At 44.5% G+C, this 21,807-nt stretch overlaps 1 protein-coding gene across 1 annotated transcript in view; it reads left to right on the top strand.

Moving 5' to 3' along the window:
* Positions 1–21,807, top strand: part of LOC138511247 (receptor-type tyrosine-protein phosphatase kappa-like) — a 1,445,374-nt gene that overhangs the window by 1,299,058 nt on the left and 124,509 nt on the right. The window contains exon 29 of the mRNA XM_069626788.1: positions 11,794–11,945. Coding sequence (XP_069482889.1) covers positions 11,794–11,945 — 152 coding nt within the window. The remainder of the gene's footprint in view (positions 1–11,793; positions 11,946–21,807) is intronic.

Here is a 21,807-nt window from a genome sequence, read left to right as displayed (position 1 = left end):
ACGTAAAATCTGAATGGAAGCCTTCCTTCTCTGAGGCAAATAAAATGCAGATTTGGCCACCTCCAGAGGTCACATGGAGCCAACACCTCTGTCATTATTTAACTTCGATCTTCAATGTTGAGAAAAGAGACTGTGTGCATTATGCTCACTGTTGAGTGGATCTGAAATTGCAGATCATTTTCTACATTAAAAACTGACATGTAAGCACTGCATGCCATCTGTTCAACCTATCAGAAGCTTTGACTGCATCAGTCTTGATGTGAAAGATTCCACCAAGACGAGGTGCCTCAGGATACTCATGGAGGCATTGACTGAGCCTCCAGCACATCCAAATGATCAGTTCACCATTAAGGAACTACCTCAAGCTCTGAAAGACCAAGAGATATGCTGGAAATGCAAAGGGCACAGGTTAAATTCCTTTAGACCTATTCACATCAAATTCGGTTTCTCCTCCAATTCTTCACACTCTTCTGAACAGTCTACCTTCAGCACCAACTTTAATGAAACTCTCCATATTCTCCATAGTCCATACCTACAAGAGTCTCAAGTACTGAATACAATGTTAATTTTTCAGTGGTCTCGGCCAGGGAGATGATGAAGCCAATGTTTTTAACTTCTACAGCGCAAGTTGTCATCCATCATATTTGAAACTCTTAAGCTGAAGGATTTTTCTTGTACACTGATTCTTTTAGTGCCAGATATCTGGAGCCTGCTATGGATACATTTCTGGATCGAGAATTGTTCATCTAAGGCATACGCAGGACAAGAAGTACTATCTGCCTAAGACCAACCCCCTCTAACTAAAGAAGCATGCACTGCCCAATGCTCCAGTACTTTAAGTAGTCAGGAAAACAACACTATTACAGCAAAAGTGTCTCTTCAGAGGAAATACTTTCTTTGATCTGCAAAAGATGCATCAACCTTCCGGTGACCCCTCATTGAGTGTGAAGGTTATTGGTCTCATAATAGATCATCTGAGGGAAGAGAAGCAGATGCTTTCAACCCCAGCAAAAGATGAATTATGCTGGTTGTGCAAGAAGTCAAACCTGTCTAAGTGAGTCCCCTTCCAATCAATCATACTTAGACAATCAATATGGATGGATGCCTCGCTGGAAAAATGGGGTACCCGCATGGGAAGGTTATCCACATTAAAGAGAAGACATTCTACATCGATACACTGGAGCATAGGTTGGTCCCCGTAGCCCTGAATCAATTTCTTATTCTACCTGGGGTACCAACATGGGAAGGTTGTTAACAAAATATCCCAGGCACATCACAGAGAAGAAGCAAAATACAATTGCAAAAGTAGAGAAAGTAATCAGCTGCACCAAAATATTATCACAAAATACAACTTTTATTAATAATCATTAAAAAAATCATAAAAAACATACAGATGCTAAAATCTAGTAAAATAAAGTGCAAGTGACACCAAGCGAAATGGTCTCAATTGAATTGTAACAGTTCATCACTAGTCATTCAATGGACTAGAGCACAACTCCTATTAGCACCTTAATGTAACATATACAGGAGAAGGAAATTCTTAGTCAATGTAGACCCAAAATACACAGACCAGTAGATCTAATCACTGATGTTATGCCTCGACATGTTTCAGTTTGTGTAATTTCTTTTAGAACTTTCTTCAGGAGGCAGTTTTTGATCCGTCACTTTCTCTTTAACATTCAATGTGGAACTTCATCATTATAAAGTGCTCAACCTAAATTGGTACTGCTGAAAAACATTTAAAAAAGAACTCTGTAAGTCTACGTGTTCACTACAGAGGAAACAGATTCAATCTGCTTTATCTTGGCAAAAAGTGAAACAAATACATCTTTTACCTAGCATCTGGGTGGAAGTAGTACAGGGGAGAGCTGGAAAATGTTCTGTCTTCAAGCACAAAGTGCACCCTTTGAAGATTCAATTTCTGTGAAGATACATACAAATCGTATCAAAAACTACTATTTAGAGCCTACAAAAGCTATCTGTCAAGCGTGAGTATGTGCCCATCTCCACATCACAGAGAAGACCTTTCACTTCAATGCAGTGCAGCTTAGGTCAGTCCACCGGTCCCTGAAGATTTATCTTCGCTCAATCAGCTGGAGCTCCTGCTCATACAGAGGGACAAGTCCACTACAATCTATTATGTGCGCCCGTAGAGGGACACAGTCAATGGCAGTTGCTTGGAATATGTCAGAATATGCATTGACATTTTGGCAGCAGTAAACAGGGCAAGGGTGTGGAATCCTCAGGGGGTTAACGTCAGCTGGTTGTTTTGTGAGGATTTTGAAGGGGCTCTAAATGCGAATGTCATTGAGTAACTATTCTCGCATTGGGAAACACCAGATGTAGACCTGTCCGCCACTGTGGAGCCACATAATCACTAAAATTCTCCTCATGGTATCCAGAGATATAATTGCTGAGCAATACCCTTGATAGACTGAGCCGAGACATTTTCTACACTTTTTCTTTGATGTTTCTGATGCCAAAGTTGATAGTCAGGCTAGAAAATTCCAGAGTAACAGTGCACCAGTGGGCAAGTGGAGGATTTATTTTATTTTATTTATTTTAACATTTATGAAACACCCAGACCCAAGGGTATCACAGCGTTAGGTACAGAGTGGCAAGTTAAGTAGAAGAAGCAACGGTCTCCCTGATAATAATAAATTAGCCATGACCTTGTTTTGCATGCTGGAACCTAATCTGTTTATACAGCCCAGTCTCTGATGGAAGATTTTCCGATCTCTGATACAGACCTTTCAGAGGGTGAAAAGGAGCCAGCCAAAAGAGAAATGTATGTATTTCATTTGGCAGTCCCCAGGAATGTACATCTACGTGACTAGAAGCTGATGGTGTACAAAAAAAGGACTCTGAATTTGTTTGTTCTAGATGTGTTTCTGTTTTAGTTATAAGACCGTGCATAAACCATTCAACCATACACATACTCAGCATTTATGAGTTATGCGTGATGTACCATGCTGGAGAGGTATACTGTTACCATGTGTAAGTGACTCCGATCAAGCAATCCCACTAAGTCTGTGCCTTGTCTGGGATGCCCAAGGGAAGCCTTAATGTATTTTTATGGCAAGTTATAATCTGGATGATGAACCCTTGTATAACACCCCTCTCTTAGAATCCCCCTTGACTCCACTGAGCCAAGAAGTAGGCTTGTTTTGCAAATTTAAAAGGTTTATTTGAAAATGTAAACAATATATATATATTCACACTTCTATAAATAAACTGATAATGGATAGTACACTTGTGAATATGAGCAGTAATCAGCAAGAGGTAACTTATGAATAGGAACAGAAGAATAAGGTGGGAAAGAATGCTTTATATGGTGCAAGGAAACGCAATGATGAATGAAATGCAGTACAGAAATTAACTTGATATGGCTTCAACAAAAGACAATGTAATCACTTTTCCTTGACAATTCACTCCCCCCCTATGCAATGTAAGAAATGGAAGGAGAGCACACAGTCTTCAAGAATCCCAACAAAATGCAATACGAAATGCAGTTCCCCCCCAGCAAGCTTAGAGGAAAACAGGTAGAGGTTTGAAACACAGGCCCAAAATGCTTTGAATGTGATGACAATGAAGTGAGAAATGTGCTAAAAATGCTTTTAATTCCCTCTAGAGGTTCAGGGTGGGTGATATCTAGTTTATATTAGTTCAGGCTCACTTTAGCAATGCTCTATGTGTAACCAGCAGGTTCAAACGAATTTTAGCAAAGGAAAGCAAGAAGCTGCTGATTTTTACATGTGGCTGAAATTGTGCAAAATGTCAAATCGCAGCAAATTTACTTGCGCGCGTCGAGCGTAATTACGGAGGCACTATAGGTGTAGGAAGTCGGTACTAGGTGTGTTGGAAAGCCCAGAATCTTAGCTTTAGGATGATAGTAAAATATCGTTCCTAGCACAAACGGTTCCAGAGATACGGACGATTTTGTGAACGTAGTTTTTCAGATTTGAAATTTTAAAGCTCAGAATGACAGACGACAGTTTTCAGTTTTAAAGAAGACACAATGACACGATTCTAGGAGGCAGTTCTAATAGGCTAAAATAGTTTGGATTAGATTATTTTAAACTAAGAAATTGGTTTTGGCACAGTGAGTGCTCACACTATATTTTTGAAATAAGCCGTCAAGGTCTGGTCAGGTTGGACGGGACTTCCAGCGGGTGGTTCTGAACAGCGGTCTGGTCTCTGGTTCTGCTCTCAGCACTGCACAGTTCTGGTCTCTCTGGATCTCTGGTCTCTCTGGATCTCTGGTCTCTGGAGGTTGATGGATTTGAAGTCTGGAGTCTCCCGGCAAAGCGTCCTGCAAGAAAGTGGAAAGTGAATCCCCTACCTGGGTTTCAGTGGCCCTTTTTATGTGTTTTGAAAATGGGTGTGTGCCTGGGCCTAGCTAAGCCTGCCCCTCTCACTTATCATTGGCCAAGCTTTCCTCTCTCCCTTGATTGGGGGGAAGGAAATGTGAGTCAGAGTGATGCTGTAGGTTTTATGGTCAGAGGAACCTCCCCTTGTCAAATTGTACACAAATCTATTTCTGATCCAAATACATATTTACCTCTGTACCATTTTTCTCATATTATAGGTCCAGTTAACATATTTTCTGTAGCACCAAACCGTCCGATCCCTGTCTTTGTACGATGTCATGTCCACTGATGACAGAATTCTCCCCTTTTCATCCAGATAACGACCTCTAAAACTTTCCAGATTTTACACAAATGTGCACCAGGGCTATGGGTTTCAGATGATAAAGTGTCAGATTTTTAACATGCATACATTTGGAGTAACAACCTTTTTTCCACTACTATCCCCAAGAATATCCCACACTGTCCTAACACCTTTTAAAATGTGCACGGAAAAATCCCAAGGGTAATGATATTATTTATATAATTTTGACCAGTCCGCACTATGAGTTATCTATCTTTTTAAAATCATGCCCTTGTCAAAAAGGGGTGTGGCTTCCCACATCACATGGTGGAATAACTGGTTTATCCACTTCCCCCAAGCTCAGCTTGCTAGCAGAGGCACTGCCCCTCCCAGTTTCCCCCAAGAGGAAGCCATTTTACGACCCCCCCAATATAACGTTTGCCTGAGCCAAAGAAGGCCCATTGTTCAGTCCCCAGGTGCCACTCCCCTTTCAATCAACAGGGCCATGTGATCTCCTTTTGGTGGGGCCAGCAGGATGCAGCCAGGCCTGGGAAGAGTTGTTGAGCCAGTTCAACTCCTGTCGGGGGTAATTGTCAGGCAGAATTCAGCTAAATGTCACTTTAGTTCCCAGTTTTCTACATTCAAATCCAACATACATGGAGCTATTTTTTATATATACATTAAATAATTACTTCCTTCAAGTTATTTCAGAATATAGTTTTACATTGTATCCACCTCTTAGCAAGTCTTTCCTTGGCCTGGTTTCGGTTCATTTGTTCAGGTTTACACAAAAGTCTGGTGGTTTTAAAACACCGGCATTCTAATAGTGGTGAGTACCGGTGTTGCATCCATTTTTGACATTAAGAAAATGAATTCCCCACAGTTCTGGGTTGCTTTTGGCAATCAGCATTGCCATTCCCAATGGTTTCAGGCTACTGTGTGTGTAGCCCAATGGTGCTTTTAGGCAGCGCCCTCCTTTGCTCACAACATAGGCAAAAATGGGTGGCAGCCTATTCTTCATGTTTTCCCTGTGCACTCTCTGGGGAGTTCTGGCCATCATGATGTTTTCCATGCCAGTACAGCACAGTTTTATGGTAGGGCTTGGATGCATGGGTAAAAAAATCCCACAAGCGCTAGATCCCCTTTTTTACAAAAGTAGATGTCAAACTAGACGATCTACTGGAGTGCACTCAAGCACTCCATTGCTCCTCTTTGAGGCCTGCCCAGTCCTAACTAAACCTCTGCAATTGTCTTGGACAAGTAGGAAACCAAATCACTGTCTCATGGCATGTTTAGTACAGTTTGATCCACAAGATAATCGGAAATAGCTACTCATTGAGTCTAAGTCACTGCTTCTTCATTACGTTGTTCTCTCACATTACTGGTCTCTGAATCATATCAAAAGCAAATCTCTGTGGGGTGCAGGAACATTATTTTAACCTCCCTCCGCCCCCAGCAAAGGCATAAGTAAAATTGGGTCTTATTCAGTTGAGTTCCTTTGGAAGACCTCAGGGAAATGCAGATGGGCCATAAACCTAATGGGTGATAACCCTTATGCCTAGACAAAGCATTACATAAATTGAGACCTTTCAGAATATCCTACTGATGATTAGTGATGGGGTACTCTGACTCCCACTTCTCCATAATGCCGGGTTACTTGAGGTTTTTCTGTTTGTGTCCTGTGTGTTTGATTCCATCCTGTTTGTCAGATAAGCAGCATATTTACAATAGAGCAGGACAAACTAAGGATGTCGGCATATTATGTACAGACATTACTCACTATGAATATTCTTATTATTCGGTACAAGTATTTTCTGTGGCTCCTCCACAGAGTTGCAAAGTATTACCCCATGCAAATCATTTACTTCCCTACTAAGTGGCCTTAAAAAACCTATTTCTTTCAGATGTATTTTATATAATTTTGGAGCTGTCAAATGTTAAATTTGAAATGTCATTTTGTCCTTTCTTCATGTCTTGTTGTTATTACTTCGTGATTACTTTTTACGCTCATGGCTCTTAATTCGGTTTAAAAAAAGGAATTTGGTTTGAGATGAAATATTCCTAGTTTTTGATGATTTCAGAGATTTTTAAATCTGAATGAATTATACATTTATTTTATTTGTTCATGTTTTGCTGCTGTTTTCTTTTTTCTTTTTCTTGATTATATTTGGGGCTGTATAGCCTCCTGCTACCTTTGAGTCAGTGTTTCTCTGCACTTTATACATTTACCATGCACCATTCAATTTTAACAAGTTCTTAGACCTTTTGGGTGGATTGCTACACAACGATGACATTGCAATTTAGTCATTGGCCGCTATCGTTAAAATCTTCCTTAACTCCAAGCAGCCAATACAAGGGAGACCGGAGGCATCATCCCCCGTTCTCCACCGGGGAAGAAATCAGCCCACAAGCATATCCAACTGGACATTTTCCACCACTTTACCCCAACACTTACATTGTAGCCTCGGATTGGCCTTATAGCATTGCCTGACCTATGTCACCAAGTACAGCACTTTGCAATAGAAACATTAATATCCAATATCTCTAAAGCCCAGAAGCAGCAATGGAAACCAGCCATCCACAGCGGAAACAGCAGCCCAAAGAGCAGCCTATTCAGACTTCAATGTCTTCTCAGTCCTCTGTCCTATCTTGTACCATCTGATTGTCATAATAACACCATGTGAACTCTGAGGCTGGCACTCCTGAGTAGCAATAGGAAAGGCTAGATGCATCATTTTAGATTAGAAGCATTAGAACCTAGACTCCACTAGGGGAAAAACAGCCTCATGAACATGCAAGTCTGGCATAGAAGACTACTCTATCCTAAATCGATACAGTTCTGGGCCATGAACATCTGCTGAAGGAGACTGACCCTGTTTGCCCACGAAAAAGTCGCAATGAAATCAAACTGAAGAACTTCAGAGTCCATTGAGTCTCTGACCTCCGTCTTAATTCCAAAGTTAGGGCTGCTGTCAAAGTAGCTTTTTCCAGCTAAAACTACTCAAGCAAATCCTCCCTTATATTGCACCTGACAAGTACCCCCTAATAGTAGGAACACTCACCAACTCTAGACAAAACTATGGCAATGCACTCCAAGCATGTTTCCACGCTTACCAACTACACAAAATGTCCAAAAAGCTGCATGACCTCTATGAGTGGAGTAGTAACCACCCAACCATGGAACCAACATTGGGCCTCATTACGACTCAGGCGGTAAGGGGTTTACGGCGGCGTAAACAGCGCCGACCCTTACCGCCTGATTCCGAGGTCCCTTAGCGCCATGGAGTTTTTAACACCTGCTTTTAGCAGGTGTTAAAATCCATGGCGCTAAGGGACCTTGATGTTAATTACGCCACCGTAATTTACGGTGGCGTAATTAACGCCTTCCCCACTCCCATTATGCCCTATGGGGCAAAAATGGGAATGGGGAAGGGTAAATGGGGATTGGGGACTTACCGCCCCGGCGACCTCGGAATGGGGCGGTAAGTCCGCCAACCACCATGGCGTAAACGTAGTTTACGCCATGGTGGTAAAGGTACGACCCAGGCGGTAACTTACCGCCTGGGTCGTAATGAGGCCCATTGCCTCTTGGTTTGCTCCAGAGTGTACTTTCGAGTGCGCTGTCCAGCATACATGCACCCAACTCTTTCCAGGACAAGATACAGTACTACCATGTCCCCCCACACACCTCCTCCTTTCTGCTCCACCAACAAACGTCATCCAAGAGTCCTGTTAAGGCAGTTTGTACAACTGTCTGCTGAGGGTGGTTGGTGGTGGCTAGGGAAGCTGAACTTCTCTTAAAAAAATATCGAATCCACTTCATATTATCTCCTACTAATGAGCAGTGGATTCCATAGGATCTGTTAGTAAGCACTTTGGGTAATTAGCAGGTAGTGTTTATTTTCTTTGTAACAGTAAAGAGGAAATCTGATTTTGCCCCGTTTTACTTTTGTACTCAGCCTTGCAAACGGTGAAAATGTCCCACAGAACATAAGTGCAAACATTTGTGGGATTCTGAATGCATTTTGCCCTCCCCCTTATTGTGAGGACTCCCTTCACCCCAATACTTTAATGTGGGTCCACTATCACAGCTAGGCACACACTGTATAGTGGAAAGGGAGTGGGCGAGGGAAAGAGGTAACTAGACAATCTAAACAGTGCTAAAAACATTGGTGCTTTCAGAACACAGTACTATGTCTTGGGAGGCTAGCCCAGGGGAACATGCTCGCCTTGGAAGCAAGACGACACGGAGCAACACAGGTTCGATCCCGGGTTCGCGCTTAGAAACCTCTGGGTATTAAGTGCGTTATGAATAATGTATCATAGGTCCTAAAGACACAACCCACTCTTGTTATATATTTTGTAAGCCCTGTATATTGTGGTACGTACACAACACATGTAGAAAAGAGATAGGAAGAAAATGGACCACATATTTTACGACACAGTAAAAATAGCCATAAAGGTGAATCAGTGTGAAACTCCTTCAATAGCAAAGCAGTCTTGCGTCTTCTGGAATTCAGCAACAAAAGAGAAAGTGTGGGCAAGTATATAGCCCTTAAATACCACAGCCCTTAGGGGCTTGTCAAACCCAGAGAAGGTGAGAGGGAGAGCCCAGGGACTTAAACTTGTCTAAACCAACTACAACCAATATCGAGGTTAATAAGGGCTCACAAAGGGCCAAGATAATCAGTTTGACCGTTTTAGGCCCACCCCATGGTTGCACTGAACTAAATAAGCCCTAAAAAACAAAATGGATGAGAGCAGAATTTAAAAAATAAATTGGCATTCCAATGGCTACCATAAAAGTACATTGGGATACTAATGCAATAAAATAGCTTGCTCCCTTGGTGAAGCCAAAATTAAATATCAGCTGCCACCAGCGTACTCTCTAAAACCGATGTAGGTTAAGAGATGCACCCATGGGCAAAATAAGGGTGTTTGAGAGGCACCCCTGGGACTGGGAGCCTTATGGGCAACCCAGGACCACCTACTCCAAGTGAAGAAAACATTGTTCCAGTGGCAGGTGGGCTTCGGAGGAAGTCCTTCTGACCACCAAAAATAGATCTGTGATCCCAAAATAAAGGGGGAGAGGGGAAGCAAAAAGTTGAGCGGGCCTATACTGTGGCTGCAGAATCTCTAAAAAATGAATTCTGTCTTAACAATGATCCTTGACAAGTTGGAAAACAAGAGTTGATTGCAGCATCTCTGTATTTGCCACCTGGATGTGCAAAGGCCCCCCACTAGTGATCAGAGGTAGATCAAGCTTCCTTTCTCCAGTTTTGAGCTGGACGCAATATCCACCTGTCGTAATTGCCTCCCCTCCCTTCCTGTCATCTCTCCTACATCTCCCTCCCCTTAAGACACTATAGTGTAAGACTACATTCTCCATGTCACAACCGAGAAGAGCTAAACATGCATGAGAATTACAAAGCTTCCACTGGATACCTGATAAAACTGCCTCGCCCGATGTTAGACAACCTGCACTTACAGTGACAAGAAACAGGTGAGTTTGTAGATATGCACTTAACAAATAAATAAGTAAGCCTACATGATTTACTGATTACTTCCTGCTTAAAAATAGATGTGAAGAAAGGACAGAGGCAGTGTGTATATTGCTTCTGAAACCCAGGCCCTAGAGGTCAAGGTCATAGTTTTATTTATTTATTTTTTATTTCTTATAATGCACATCACGCCCTCAGGACAGAGTGTGCACAAAAAACAAGACATATGACATGCAAATACAAAGCAGAGAATCAAGTCAGAGACGAGGATGCAGTCAGGTAAGTATGAAGAGCCTAATCCTTAGAATTAAAGAGGTATGCTTTTATTGCTCGCTTAAAACCAGTGAGGCATGGAATACTACAAAGGTTATAAGGTAGAGAATTCCATAGCCTAGGTGCGCACACATAGAAACGGGTCCCGCTGAAGGTTTTTAGTTTGTGTCTGGGCACACTAGTCTATTAGTTGCATTAGTGCGAAGAGTTTTCACCACGGGGGCCCTATGTATACATTTAGTCAGGTATTCTAGTGCCTTATCGGTCATGCATAAGGGTGAGGATTTACGTTGGACTACAGGAAGGCAAGGTAAGGTTCATCTTGCCTCTGTCAGGTGGTTTTTTCTATTCATCCCACATACAGATCTAACTGCTCAGTGTTTGGCTGTTTGGAGGATACTCACCTTACTTATGGACCTTCCAGCCAATAGACTGTTGACTGTTACAGTAGTCAATGCGAGTATAAGTTAGATTACAAATGGAGAGGTAAGGCTTGATTTGTCTTACACGTTTGCTAATGTAGGCACATGAGCTTTTTACTTGCAGTATGTGTTTTTTCATGTTTAGTCCAGAATCAAGGATAGCTTCCAAGGTCTTCACGTGAGAGCTGACTTTAGTAAGACAATCACAGATCTTAAAATTACTATAACTACTATCTAACTTCTTTATCCGTTGATCTGAACCGACAAGTGGTACCTTGGTCTTGTCGTTATTTAACACACGTGAGTTAAGAATCATCCATTTTTGGATAAGATCGTAAGTCTCGTTAACAGTAATAGTATCCACTTTGTGGTTCCCTGTCAGCACGAAGTCCAGCTGAATGTAGGAGTAGTTGGTATATTTCACTCCGACGACATCCAGCAGGTCAAAGAGCGGGCACATGTAAATGTTAAATAAGGTTGGCGAAAGGCATGCACCGTGGGGAAACTACATGACAAGATCTCATGGGGCGGCCTGAAATCTTCTGCTGGCCACCGTCGCTACTCGAGGACCCAAAAAGTATGCCATCCATGTGATGGTAGAATCTGAGCAGCTCACAGTTGTCTTAAGCCTCTTGAGTAGCAGCGAGTGGTCCACTAAATCAAATGCTGCAGACAGGTCTAGCACCATAATTGCGGTTAGATGTGTGTTTTCCTGCTTAGTTGTCTCTGCTTTTTTTAGGAAATGTGTTTCTGCCTTGCCTTCATAGCATCTTGGTCACACTTGTGTTGGACCCCCTAGTGGTCCCAACATAGAGACTCAATAAATGACATGTATTAAGACCATATTTTGTGCAAGCCGTTGGAGACAACTGCAGCATTAGTTCCCTTTCAAGTTTTAGTTATTCTTTATTGGCAGCTTGTTTCCCTCTCTTCTTTTTTCTTTACAGTCCACTGTATCTGAGCTGGAGGTAAAGTTATGGCAACTGGACAACTGGCCCATGCAGCAGCGTCAGCCTCGGAACACTGAGCCCATCATAAGCATAGTGGGAGAGGTGGGAAAGTGCAGAGAGAATGACAACCATGTTCTCGTCACCTGCTGGTAAGTATTTAAAGCAGTGATATTTGAAATATCAAATGAATAGAGCAAATGCGATGGCAGTAGTTCTTCACAGTGTATCATACTCCGATACTATCACTCTCTTGCTCTCACTCTTTCTCAGTCTCATTTCCCTTCTCTTTTTTTCTTACCCTGTCTCAATCTTTGTCTGTCTCTATTTCTGTCTCTCTTACTCTCTCATATTGCCAGGTCTGTGTTTGATAGAGGCACCCCATCCATTGCTGACAGCAGCATAACCAGACGATAAGACATAGACATCTTGAAGAGGGTGTGGTGTTCTGTGTTTTTTACACAAGAAGCTATTAAATGTTTTTTTTTTTATTTTCATGCACTTACATTGTAACGTATAAACAGCTAACATTCACTTCCAGTATATATTCTAGTCATAATATAAATGTTACACTTGTCCTACTGAGCAAAGCACATTAGTACAATAACATTATAATTTATTCTCTGGTAGATGGTTTTCATTTCAAATGGAAGGTCTGGTTCAATCCTGTTTTCAAAATACTACTCCGAGATGGTGAAGGGGACCAATAGAGCCAATAATGGTTCCTGGCTGCTTTCCATAAAATTAAAGAGCATTTCTTTTTATTTTTTATTTTTATTTGGCAAATATATTTGTGATACAAATTTTGCATCCTTGAATAACTATGTGTATAATCCACAATCAATTTGGTGCTTATTTTATTTTTCACAACACCCACCCTAACACTACCTATTCAGACAGCGTAAGGCTTTGGATGTGATGATTAGTTGGCTGTTATTTCACAACCAATTTACCATCAAATTCAGGTGTATACCAATTACTGCTAACATCCTATCTCCATACATATATATCTTGAGACAGATGTTTTTTTTCCCTAATGGGGCCTAGAGCCATCTCTCTCTCTCTCTCTCTCTCTCTCTCAATCTCTCTCTCTCTCTCTCTCTCTCTCTCTCTCTCTCTCTCTCTCTCTTTCTCTCTCTCTCTCTCTTTCTCTCTCGCTCTCTCTCACACACACCTTGTGATGAATTTCCTCCCTAACCCAAATGTTTGTAACTCTCTGCGCAACCAAATGTTTTCCGCTTCCTCCCTAATTCTGTTATATACCATTCACTCCTTAAAGTAACCTCTCTACTCGCTGGACACACTAACACTTCCACTCCAAACATACATCACCTGTTCCATGTATCTCATCCACAAGCTGCTGGTCTCTTGGTCATCCTCCACCTCTGCCCTTACCTGCAAAACTCAAGCTTCCTTCTTCCTTTCACCTGCTCAAAACCCCCTCTCCCTCTAAGGATTTATCAACTTTCCCGGCCAAATGCGGCCCTATCTGTCCCACCCAAGATGTGTGTGTGTGCAATGAAAAGACATAAGAAGGGGGTTGAGACGGGCCCCATTTTCCCCATTCGGGATTTCCTCATACTTGGCTTGCCGTATGGCAAATGTCTGTGCTCATGGTTGTATTTCGGAGTCCCATTCCCTGGGACTACCCAGTAAGTTTCTGGGGGGAAATGGGTCAGCCTCCTTTTCAAGTCTCTGGTGGTCTAAGGGGTGTTGACGATGCTCATGTGCTTGTTTCAGGGGGTGCTGTGAGGTCGAAAGTGTCCCTACCGTGTGGGAAAGCCAGTGAGTTTTTGAAGAAGTTGAAGTCCTCCAAAGCCACTCTAATCCATTAGTTGTCACTGCCATACAGCCAGCTGCATCTGCAACTAAGGACAATTCCTTTCAGTCTCTCTCACTCACACCTGTAGTCCACCATGGTATACGTCAAGCACCATCAGGCAGAAAGACCCACTGTTTTTACCTCTAGGGTATAAGTAGAGGTGCACAGAGAGCTGGCGTTGTCGCTTCCACTATTTTCTCTGTAATGCCAGTTCTGAACTCTTTAATTGGGATTTTGTTCACCCCACTATGGTAGGAGGAAGGTGTCCTTTCATCCAAGGAGTGACGGCTCAGCACTCCCTATGATTGAGCCTTACAGATTGTATCTCAGAATTACTGCCTGCCTTCCCTCCAAAGCACTCCTGAACACGCTCCCGCTCCTTCCCGCCTATCCCCTCCTTTGAATCCCCTTGCAACTTCTGGTTAAGTGTGCCCTAAAGCTGGTGCCCACCTAAGAGATATGTAAGGACTTGTGTTCCTTTTACATTCTAGTGCCAAAGAATGATGAGAACATGCATCCCATATTTCATCTGCCACGCTTGAATTTTAACTCATGCACATTGAAAATTGTTGCCTTGGTCCAGATCCTCCAGGCCCTCGAGTTGCAAGATTATACAGAGGTGGAGGCGAGAAGTGGCAGAGGGGCCAGTGGGGTGCCAGTAGGAGTAGCGGGAGAAGGAAGGAAGTTGATAAGATGCGGGAGACTCCTATCAAACAGGAGGAGATTGAGCTGTGGGCCCTGGACCAAGACTGTGCCATTCAGATAGACATTAATGATGACCTTGGAAGAGTGGAAGGAGGGAAAGAGGACCTCCCACCAAGTGCCGCTATTACTGGGAGAGGGAAGAGATAGGAGAGAGAGAGAGAGAGAGAGAGACAAGACCATATGAAGGACCCATAGGTCTGATGAAGGGACGACAAAGCAGATGTCAGTGAGTCTGACGGAAGGAAGCACTAATGTAGGTATCAGCAATAGGGAGGCCTAAATTGGAGATCAGGATGTCCCTCTTGAACTTCTTCCTTCCAGACATAGTGAGAGGGCTAGGCTGGGAGATAGCTTAGCAGTTAGAGAAGATGGGAGAAACAGAGAGCATCATAGATGATGCGAAGGAGTATGGTGGGAGGAGAAGGGCACGAGAGAAGAGTGAGAGATGCACAACCCAGCGCCACACAATGCAGGATGCGCAGAGGGGGTGTTGGGTTACAACTTAGAGGGGAAGACATACAACTGAGAGGGGAAGACATTGGAGGAGAGACACAAGTGACTCACAATAGTACAACAGCGACTTTTGCGGGGTGTGGAACCTAGGGAGTACCACAATGTAAAACACACAGATTAAACTTTCCAAATAGGGGAAAAAGTGCACATGTTCCCTTCCAGGTTTTTTACACCATGCAGGGAGCAGTGGAGAAATCCCTTGATTGTCGCCTCACTATGTTCCCCATGATTACTGTCATTCAGCAGTGCTTATGAGACTGCAGATGATGGGTCCACCATACTCTTGATTTGCCCCAGAGATTGCTCCTTCTTGGCACCTCCCAGAAAGTTTGGATCTGTAATACCAGACGGAGGGCTGTGTCCTTCAACTGAGCCTTACCAGCCTCAACCTGAAGGCTTGGCTGCTGAGAGGCCGAGGTTTACGTAGTGGGGTCTGTCTCACAACATACTAGATATGCTCCCTTCTTCAGGTGGTTTAGGTTTTCCCAGGATATCGTCCCTAGGGGTAGCCCTTTTCCTTGAGGCCAAGGAGGTGGGGCTACTACTCGATAGTCCTCCTGGTGGTGGTACTTAGCAGGAGGATCCCATAGGAAGGTTCCCCCCATGGGTCCAGGGATGACTATCCAAGGAGAACACGGTATTCACAAACTCCATCAACCCCTGCCCCTACCCCTAGTCTCAGTCAGACTATTCTAATACCCCATACTTCAATCCAAAGGGAGAGGACCACCTTGGAGGAACCAGGAGGTTTTGAAGGTGAGAACAGAAGGAAGTTCAGGAGAGCACGAATGAAGACGATAACTCGCAGGCAGTGGCGTCTCGGGAAGGTCAGCTGTGGACAGACCGGCAGATGGAGAGAAGTCCTGGGAAACCAACCGGTCAAGGACACTGGTGAGCATGATCAGCAGGAGATGCGCACCCTGACAACAGGGGCATGCTGCGGTAGCATCCCCTTGGAGAAGAAAAGCAAAGCCTGTGCGGGAGGTCGGAGATACCCACAGACAACCATAGAACGCCTGTAAACGTCCTGTGAACCTCTGGCTTCCGCAGCATATAACAAATAGCCTCATAAGCCTTCTTCCTTGTGACAGTATTTGGGAAAGAAGGATTTCCAAATACTGCAATCTAAGAAAGTAGAGATATAAGGAGATGGTGCCTAAAAATGAAGTGTGACACAGTTAGACAGTCCCTGAAAGGATAATGAATCAGGGCTGTCCACCAGAATTGTGAAACAAATAGACACTCCCTGGCAGGTTTGTGAGCCAGGGCTGTCAACACAGAAAGAAAGAAGAATAACACGGGTTAAAACCCCCACCACTTATTGGACTGTTTGAAAAGCCTGTGAAAGGCCAGGGCAAGGGAGACATTCCCCATCAATATTTACATTGTTTGAGAAACCTTAGAAGGGCCATGGGAAGGGAGATATTCCCGCATCACTGGTTGAACTGTCAGAAAAGCCATGAGAAGGCCAGGGGAAGGGAGTCATTCCCCCGCCATGAGTTAATATACCAAAACCTGCGAAAGGTAAGGGGAGAGAGACATCCCCTTATCGTGACTTGTAGATCAGAGGGGATGGAGCCAAATTCCCCTGGTCAAGAAGACTGAGACAAGTCCTACCTAGAGGACACAATAGTGAAAACAACTATGGGCAACAAGGGATGTTGTTGTTTCTTTGAACAGTGCTTTAAGAACCTGGAACTTTGTGTTTCTTCAGAATGAGACCGCAACCTGGGAAAGAGAGGCATTCCCTCAGGACACAGTCTCACTTTGGAATGCTTGAAAACTCCTCATTTATATAGCTTAGTACATAGTGTATGGGAAGGAAATAGAATTCTGATACAGGACGGTGAACACTTTTTTTGGGACATCCTGACAGATTCTGTAGTAGTTTTAGCTGAGGAAGGGGCACCTCTTAGAGATAGAGCGAGTTAGGTTTCTTTTTCTTTCCTTTTGCACCAAAATAAACATCTTTGCCAACCACCATGCCACCATTGTGTTAGACTCGTACTTCTGAACCCTTGCAGGTGCCAGGAGAAAGGTCTGGAACCCTTGGGCAGTCTAACCTGTCCTTTTCTTGCTTTTCTGCTTTCCTTGGTCCAACATGTCCTTCAGATTGGCACTGTGAAAGGGTACCAGGTTGCTATTTGGATCTTTTAGGAGGTCCCCCGACTAGGGCATGTTCATTACTATCCCCACTGTTATGCAATTTTTGCAGGGATTGTCTAATCAGTTTCAGCCACCGCATTTCATTGTTCAGGCCACCGATGTGGAACTTGTTTTGACCTTTCTCATGGCGGCTCTATTTGAACCTTTTTATTGTTCTTTCAGGTTACTCACCCTCAAGGGGATTTTTATACTTTTTCTAACCTTTGCTAGGTTGTTGAGATACCCCCGGGCTCTGTCTGTATAGCCTTCATGCCTCTCTTCTCCAAGAGAAAGTGACTGTGGGTGAGGCCCTCCACTTTCCCAAGGTTGTGTCGGATTTCGATCTCTCACAGTAGATTCATCTTCCTGTTTTCTACTCTCAACTTTATCCATTTATGTGAACAAGTAATATCCTCTGGACCCCAAGTAGGGCCAGAACTACTATGTCTCTCAGACGAGGCTCATACTGACAGGGCAGGGCCGATACCAAGCAGACCCTGTCCTCGTTGGTCATTCTTTAATTTCCGTGTTAAGATCTGAAAGAACGTGTCAAAAGGTCTCAGGGTCCATTCTACCAGAGTCCTTGTGGCTGCCCATGTACTGTAGAGATGTGTCTCTAAGCCAGCTATGTGTAGTTCAATACACACGTATGCCATACACTACTGTCTCAATTTATTGTCAGGTTAGGATGCCGACTATGGTCATGTAATGCTCCATTTAGTAGTTGACAGTTTATCAAAGGTAGCTTTCAAACAATGCATTTCGGAGGGCTCACCAGGGTTGGGTTGCAGTTCGAGTCAGTTGAAGACGTTTGTAACCCCTGGTTTGGATTGACAAATGACTTGATGTTTCCAGTAGTTCGAGTCGAGGTCTGGCCGGTTTGAATTTGTAAACCTGATGGTGAGTACACTGTTTATAAAGGTGGATTTTTGATGGTGCCCACATCAGTAAGCTGATTTTTTAACCAAACATGTAACGTGCACTGCTTGGTCCGATACTGAATTAAGCCATTGTGATGAATGCAATGAAGAAGTATGAAAAAAGCATTATTATTGTAATAGTTTTATTTCAAGCTAAAACAATTTTATATTAAATAAAAATAAAATAAAAAATACATTTAAAACAGCATTGCGTATCCTGGTATTTCAAAAGTGTTTCATTACAATCGATTCTAGGTCAATGATGGGTGCATACTGTAAAACACAAAAAACAGCTGCTTTGTCTCTTCTGGTGCTGTGAGTTTCAATCGGAGGGCTCAAAGACAAGATTGGCCCTTGTTCTCTTTGCTTGTAACATGGGGGAGGCAGCTAGCACCTGCAGAGGTCCTTCAACTCCAGTGACTAGCCTAGGTACCAGTGCAGCTGACGTAGAGGCAGGCATTGGTCCAAAAGCATTTCACCCCTAATATTCCCTCGGGATGTGTAAGGCACAGAGCTTGCCTCTGCCTTGGAACACCTGCCTTCACCTCAGAACTGGAGAATTCTGTAAAGGGTCCAAACAAAATCTTAGAGTACTTGAATGCCCAATATGAATCAATGATTGAGTGGGAGACCACTTCCTTATAAAGGCAAAAGGCCATCCAGGATTAGATTAAAGCAATCCTGCTTGAAGGGGTTCAATCCATGTTAAGATAACGGGTAACTTCAATGGATTGCTTTTCTCCAGCAGATTCCTCATCTGATAGATATCCTCATCCAGCTATGCTGCTCAGACATTTTTCATCAGGGGGCGTAGTGGATTCATCTATCCCCCTTGTTCGGTGCTCGATCGTCAACTCTGGGCGTAACGTCAGGCGTTGTGTATATATTTCACGTCACTACGCCCCATACTCAGTTCCTTTTTTCTGCGTGCTCCACATGCTGCTGTGAGGAACACGACTGAGTCTTTGACTTTGTTTTTTTGACTGAAATTCATCAAATTTTTTCTAAAACCTTGACAGCGATGTCCAATCCCCGGATTTCGGGCTTTAAAAGGTACACCAACTACCATTCCAAAATATCAATGACCGACCCCCACAACATTTGTCTGTTGTGTCTAGGGAAGGATCACGAGACAGAGGGATGTGCGTTGTACTCCAAAATGCATTCAAAGTCCTTATGTGAGAGCGTTACCAAACTTGCTTTGAGTCGACCGACCCACGAAATCCCTGCTGCAGTCAATCGTCTGGTCTTCCGAGTCTGAGACTGAAGGGCCCACCTCTGAAAAGGAGAAGGAAAAGCATTGGCGGAAAGCCAAGAAGCGGTCACACTCGAGGAGCCACTTTTCCTCATCTTCTTCGTAGAAGAAGAAGAGGCACCACTGTCATCGACACAAGTCCAGCTCGTCGTCGGAAAAAGGTAAGCCCTCGGCTGGGCTAACCACCTGAGAGGAGTGGGAGGATTTCAAAAGCCAAATGCTGGGTACGTTTAAGGCACAGGCTGCTGCAGGTCGAGGAGCAAGCCTCAGTGGCTGAAGCAGCACTATGTACTCCCAACTCCTCACGTGCCGGACCGCCAACGCCATCGGATGTGGAGAAGCCTTCGAGCTCGGCACCGAAAAAGGCGCAAAAGGCTACCAACTCGGTCCTTGCAGGGGCCATCGAGACACTGACGTACCCAACATCACGGAGGCCATGTCCCAATCAACGCCGGCAACTTTTCTATCGGTGACGAAAGATTCACCATTGGTGCTGAGTGTCAACTACAAGTCCTTTGTCCCCCTCTCCAGGTCGGGATTCTTCGAATCCATGGTGTCGATTTTTGGCACTGACCAGAGCGATGAACACAGGGACGTCGATTCCATGTACACTGGGGCAGGAGGAGTCGATTTCTTTTGATGAACAGGCAGACCTGTTGGCATTGGCTCAAGGGCTTCATGATGCCAGCGGCCATGACATGTCTCCGGACCTAGAGCTCCAGCAGGGTCCGCCCTACACGCATACCCATGCTAAATTCATGGCCCCAGTGGAATGGGTGGTAGACACCCTAGGTCTTAAGTCTGCAATCAGCGCCTACTATGGGTTACAATCTAACCGACATATTGGACGAGGGTCCTGTGACAGAACATAACATGCCACTCAATCTGGCAATTGCTGATCCCCTAGCCTCCTTGTGGCAGCATCCCTGCTCCATTCCCCCGGTCAGCTCTATCTTTACAGGGAAGTACAGGCCGGCGAGAGGAGACCCATAATTTCTGGCTTCTCACACTTCTCCGGAAGGGCTAGTTGTGCTGCCAGCCACAATCTCCACCAGATCTGCGGCCTAATCTTCTAATCTTCCCCCAGATAGAGAAGGTAAAAGGGTAGACACAATGGCCAAGAAGGTCTTTACTTCTGGCAGAATGGTGTAGAAAGCCACCAATGTGGCCTGTGGATTCACAAAGTACTCCTTTTGGTCTCTAGAAAGATGCAGAGCATGCAGCTGAGTATGTGCCCGAAGGTGGAAGATGGGAAGGAGGTGGCCAGACAGTCACTGCAAACGGGCCTGGATGTTGCCAACTGCATGGGCCATTCGATGGGATCGGCAGGAGTCTTCAGAAGACAAGCTTACCTCAAAACGTCTGGCTTCTCTCCAAATGCCCAGGTAGGGTACTGGATCTTTCGAAGGAGAATTCCTTTTTGGCAAGAAGGCTGACGACTCTTTGGAGATGTTTAAAGAGTCAAAATGAGCCGTAAAATCTGGGCCTAGATGCGCAGCCAGCCAAACTTGCCGTCAGCTTTGCATCTAGAGGCATATGCTGTAGGCGCCATGTGCCTTATGGCAAAAAGGCACACCTCCCACAGGCAGGGGCGAGGCGTTTCTCGTGTTCCAGAAGGGGCAGAAGGCTTCTAGAGGCCAGCAAACAGCAGCAGCAGCGGGGGCGGCTCTGTCCATGAAGCCGCTTTGATTTCCTCTCCCACAACTTACCGCTTGGTGGACGGTTGGCAGGGCATTGGCCCCAGTGGCAGGAGATTACCTCTGATGCCTGGGCTCTACAGCCCATTCAGTGTGGTTATTGACTGCCCTTTTTAAGAAAACCTTCAGACAGTCCCCCACCTCCAATAATCCCACCGGGACAGGTGCTCCAGGAGGAACTGAGAGCCCTGTTGAAGGGTGCTGTGGAAGAGGTACATCCTGAGCAGAGAGAATCGGGTGGTATTACCGTTATTTCCTAGTGCCCAAGAGGGTAGGAGGACTGAGTTCCATTCTGGCCTAGTAAGTTCCCGAGGAAGGACAAATTCAGGATGGAGACGTTGAGAGGAACTCTCCACGCTCTCAAACTTCAGAATTGCCTGTTGTCAATAGATCTGCAGGATGCTTGTTTCCATGTGCCGATACATCAAAAGCGCAGGAAGTTCCTGAGGTTCCTCATAGGGTACAGGCACTATCAGTTCAAGGTGCTCCCCTTTGGATTGACTTCCGTGCCAAGGGCCTCGACCAGGCTCGTGGCAGTAATCACGGCTCACCTCAGGGGTTCTGGGGTCCATTTATTCCTGTGCTTGGATGACTGGCTTATCTCAGGGAAGTCAGCAGAACAAACTTGTCTCATCTGGAGGACACCTGTCTGCTATTGCACAAGCTGGGCTTCTTCCTGAAGTTGAAGAAGTCACAAATTACACCAGTCCAGAGGCTCCAGTTCATCAGAGCAGTCCTAGACACTCGGATGGGGAAGGCTTTCCCTCCCGAGTAGAGAGCCAACAACATAGCACAGATGGTGGAATTGTTTTGGAAACATGCTACATTACCAGCGGCTTTCTTCCTCCACCTCTTAGGTCTCATGGCCTCCTGTATTTTTCAAGTGGCAGAGGCCAGGTTGCACATGAGATCCCTTAAGTGGCTCCTGAAAAGTCAGTGGTCTCAGTACCTTGGAGC

The sequence above is a fragment of the Ambystoma mexicanum genome, chromosome 6p (genome assembly GCF_040938575.1).
Source record: "Ambystoma mexicanum isolate Mex_15411 chromosome 6p, UKY_AmexF1_1, whole genome shotgun sequence".
NCBI lineage: Eukaryota > Metazoa > Chordata > Amphibia > Caudata > Ambystomatidae > Ambystoma > Ambystoma mexicanum.
Note: the sequence above shows the minus strand (reverse complement) of the source record. Positions and strands in the feature narration are given on the sequence as shown.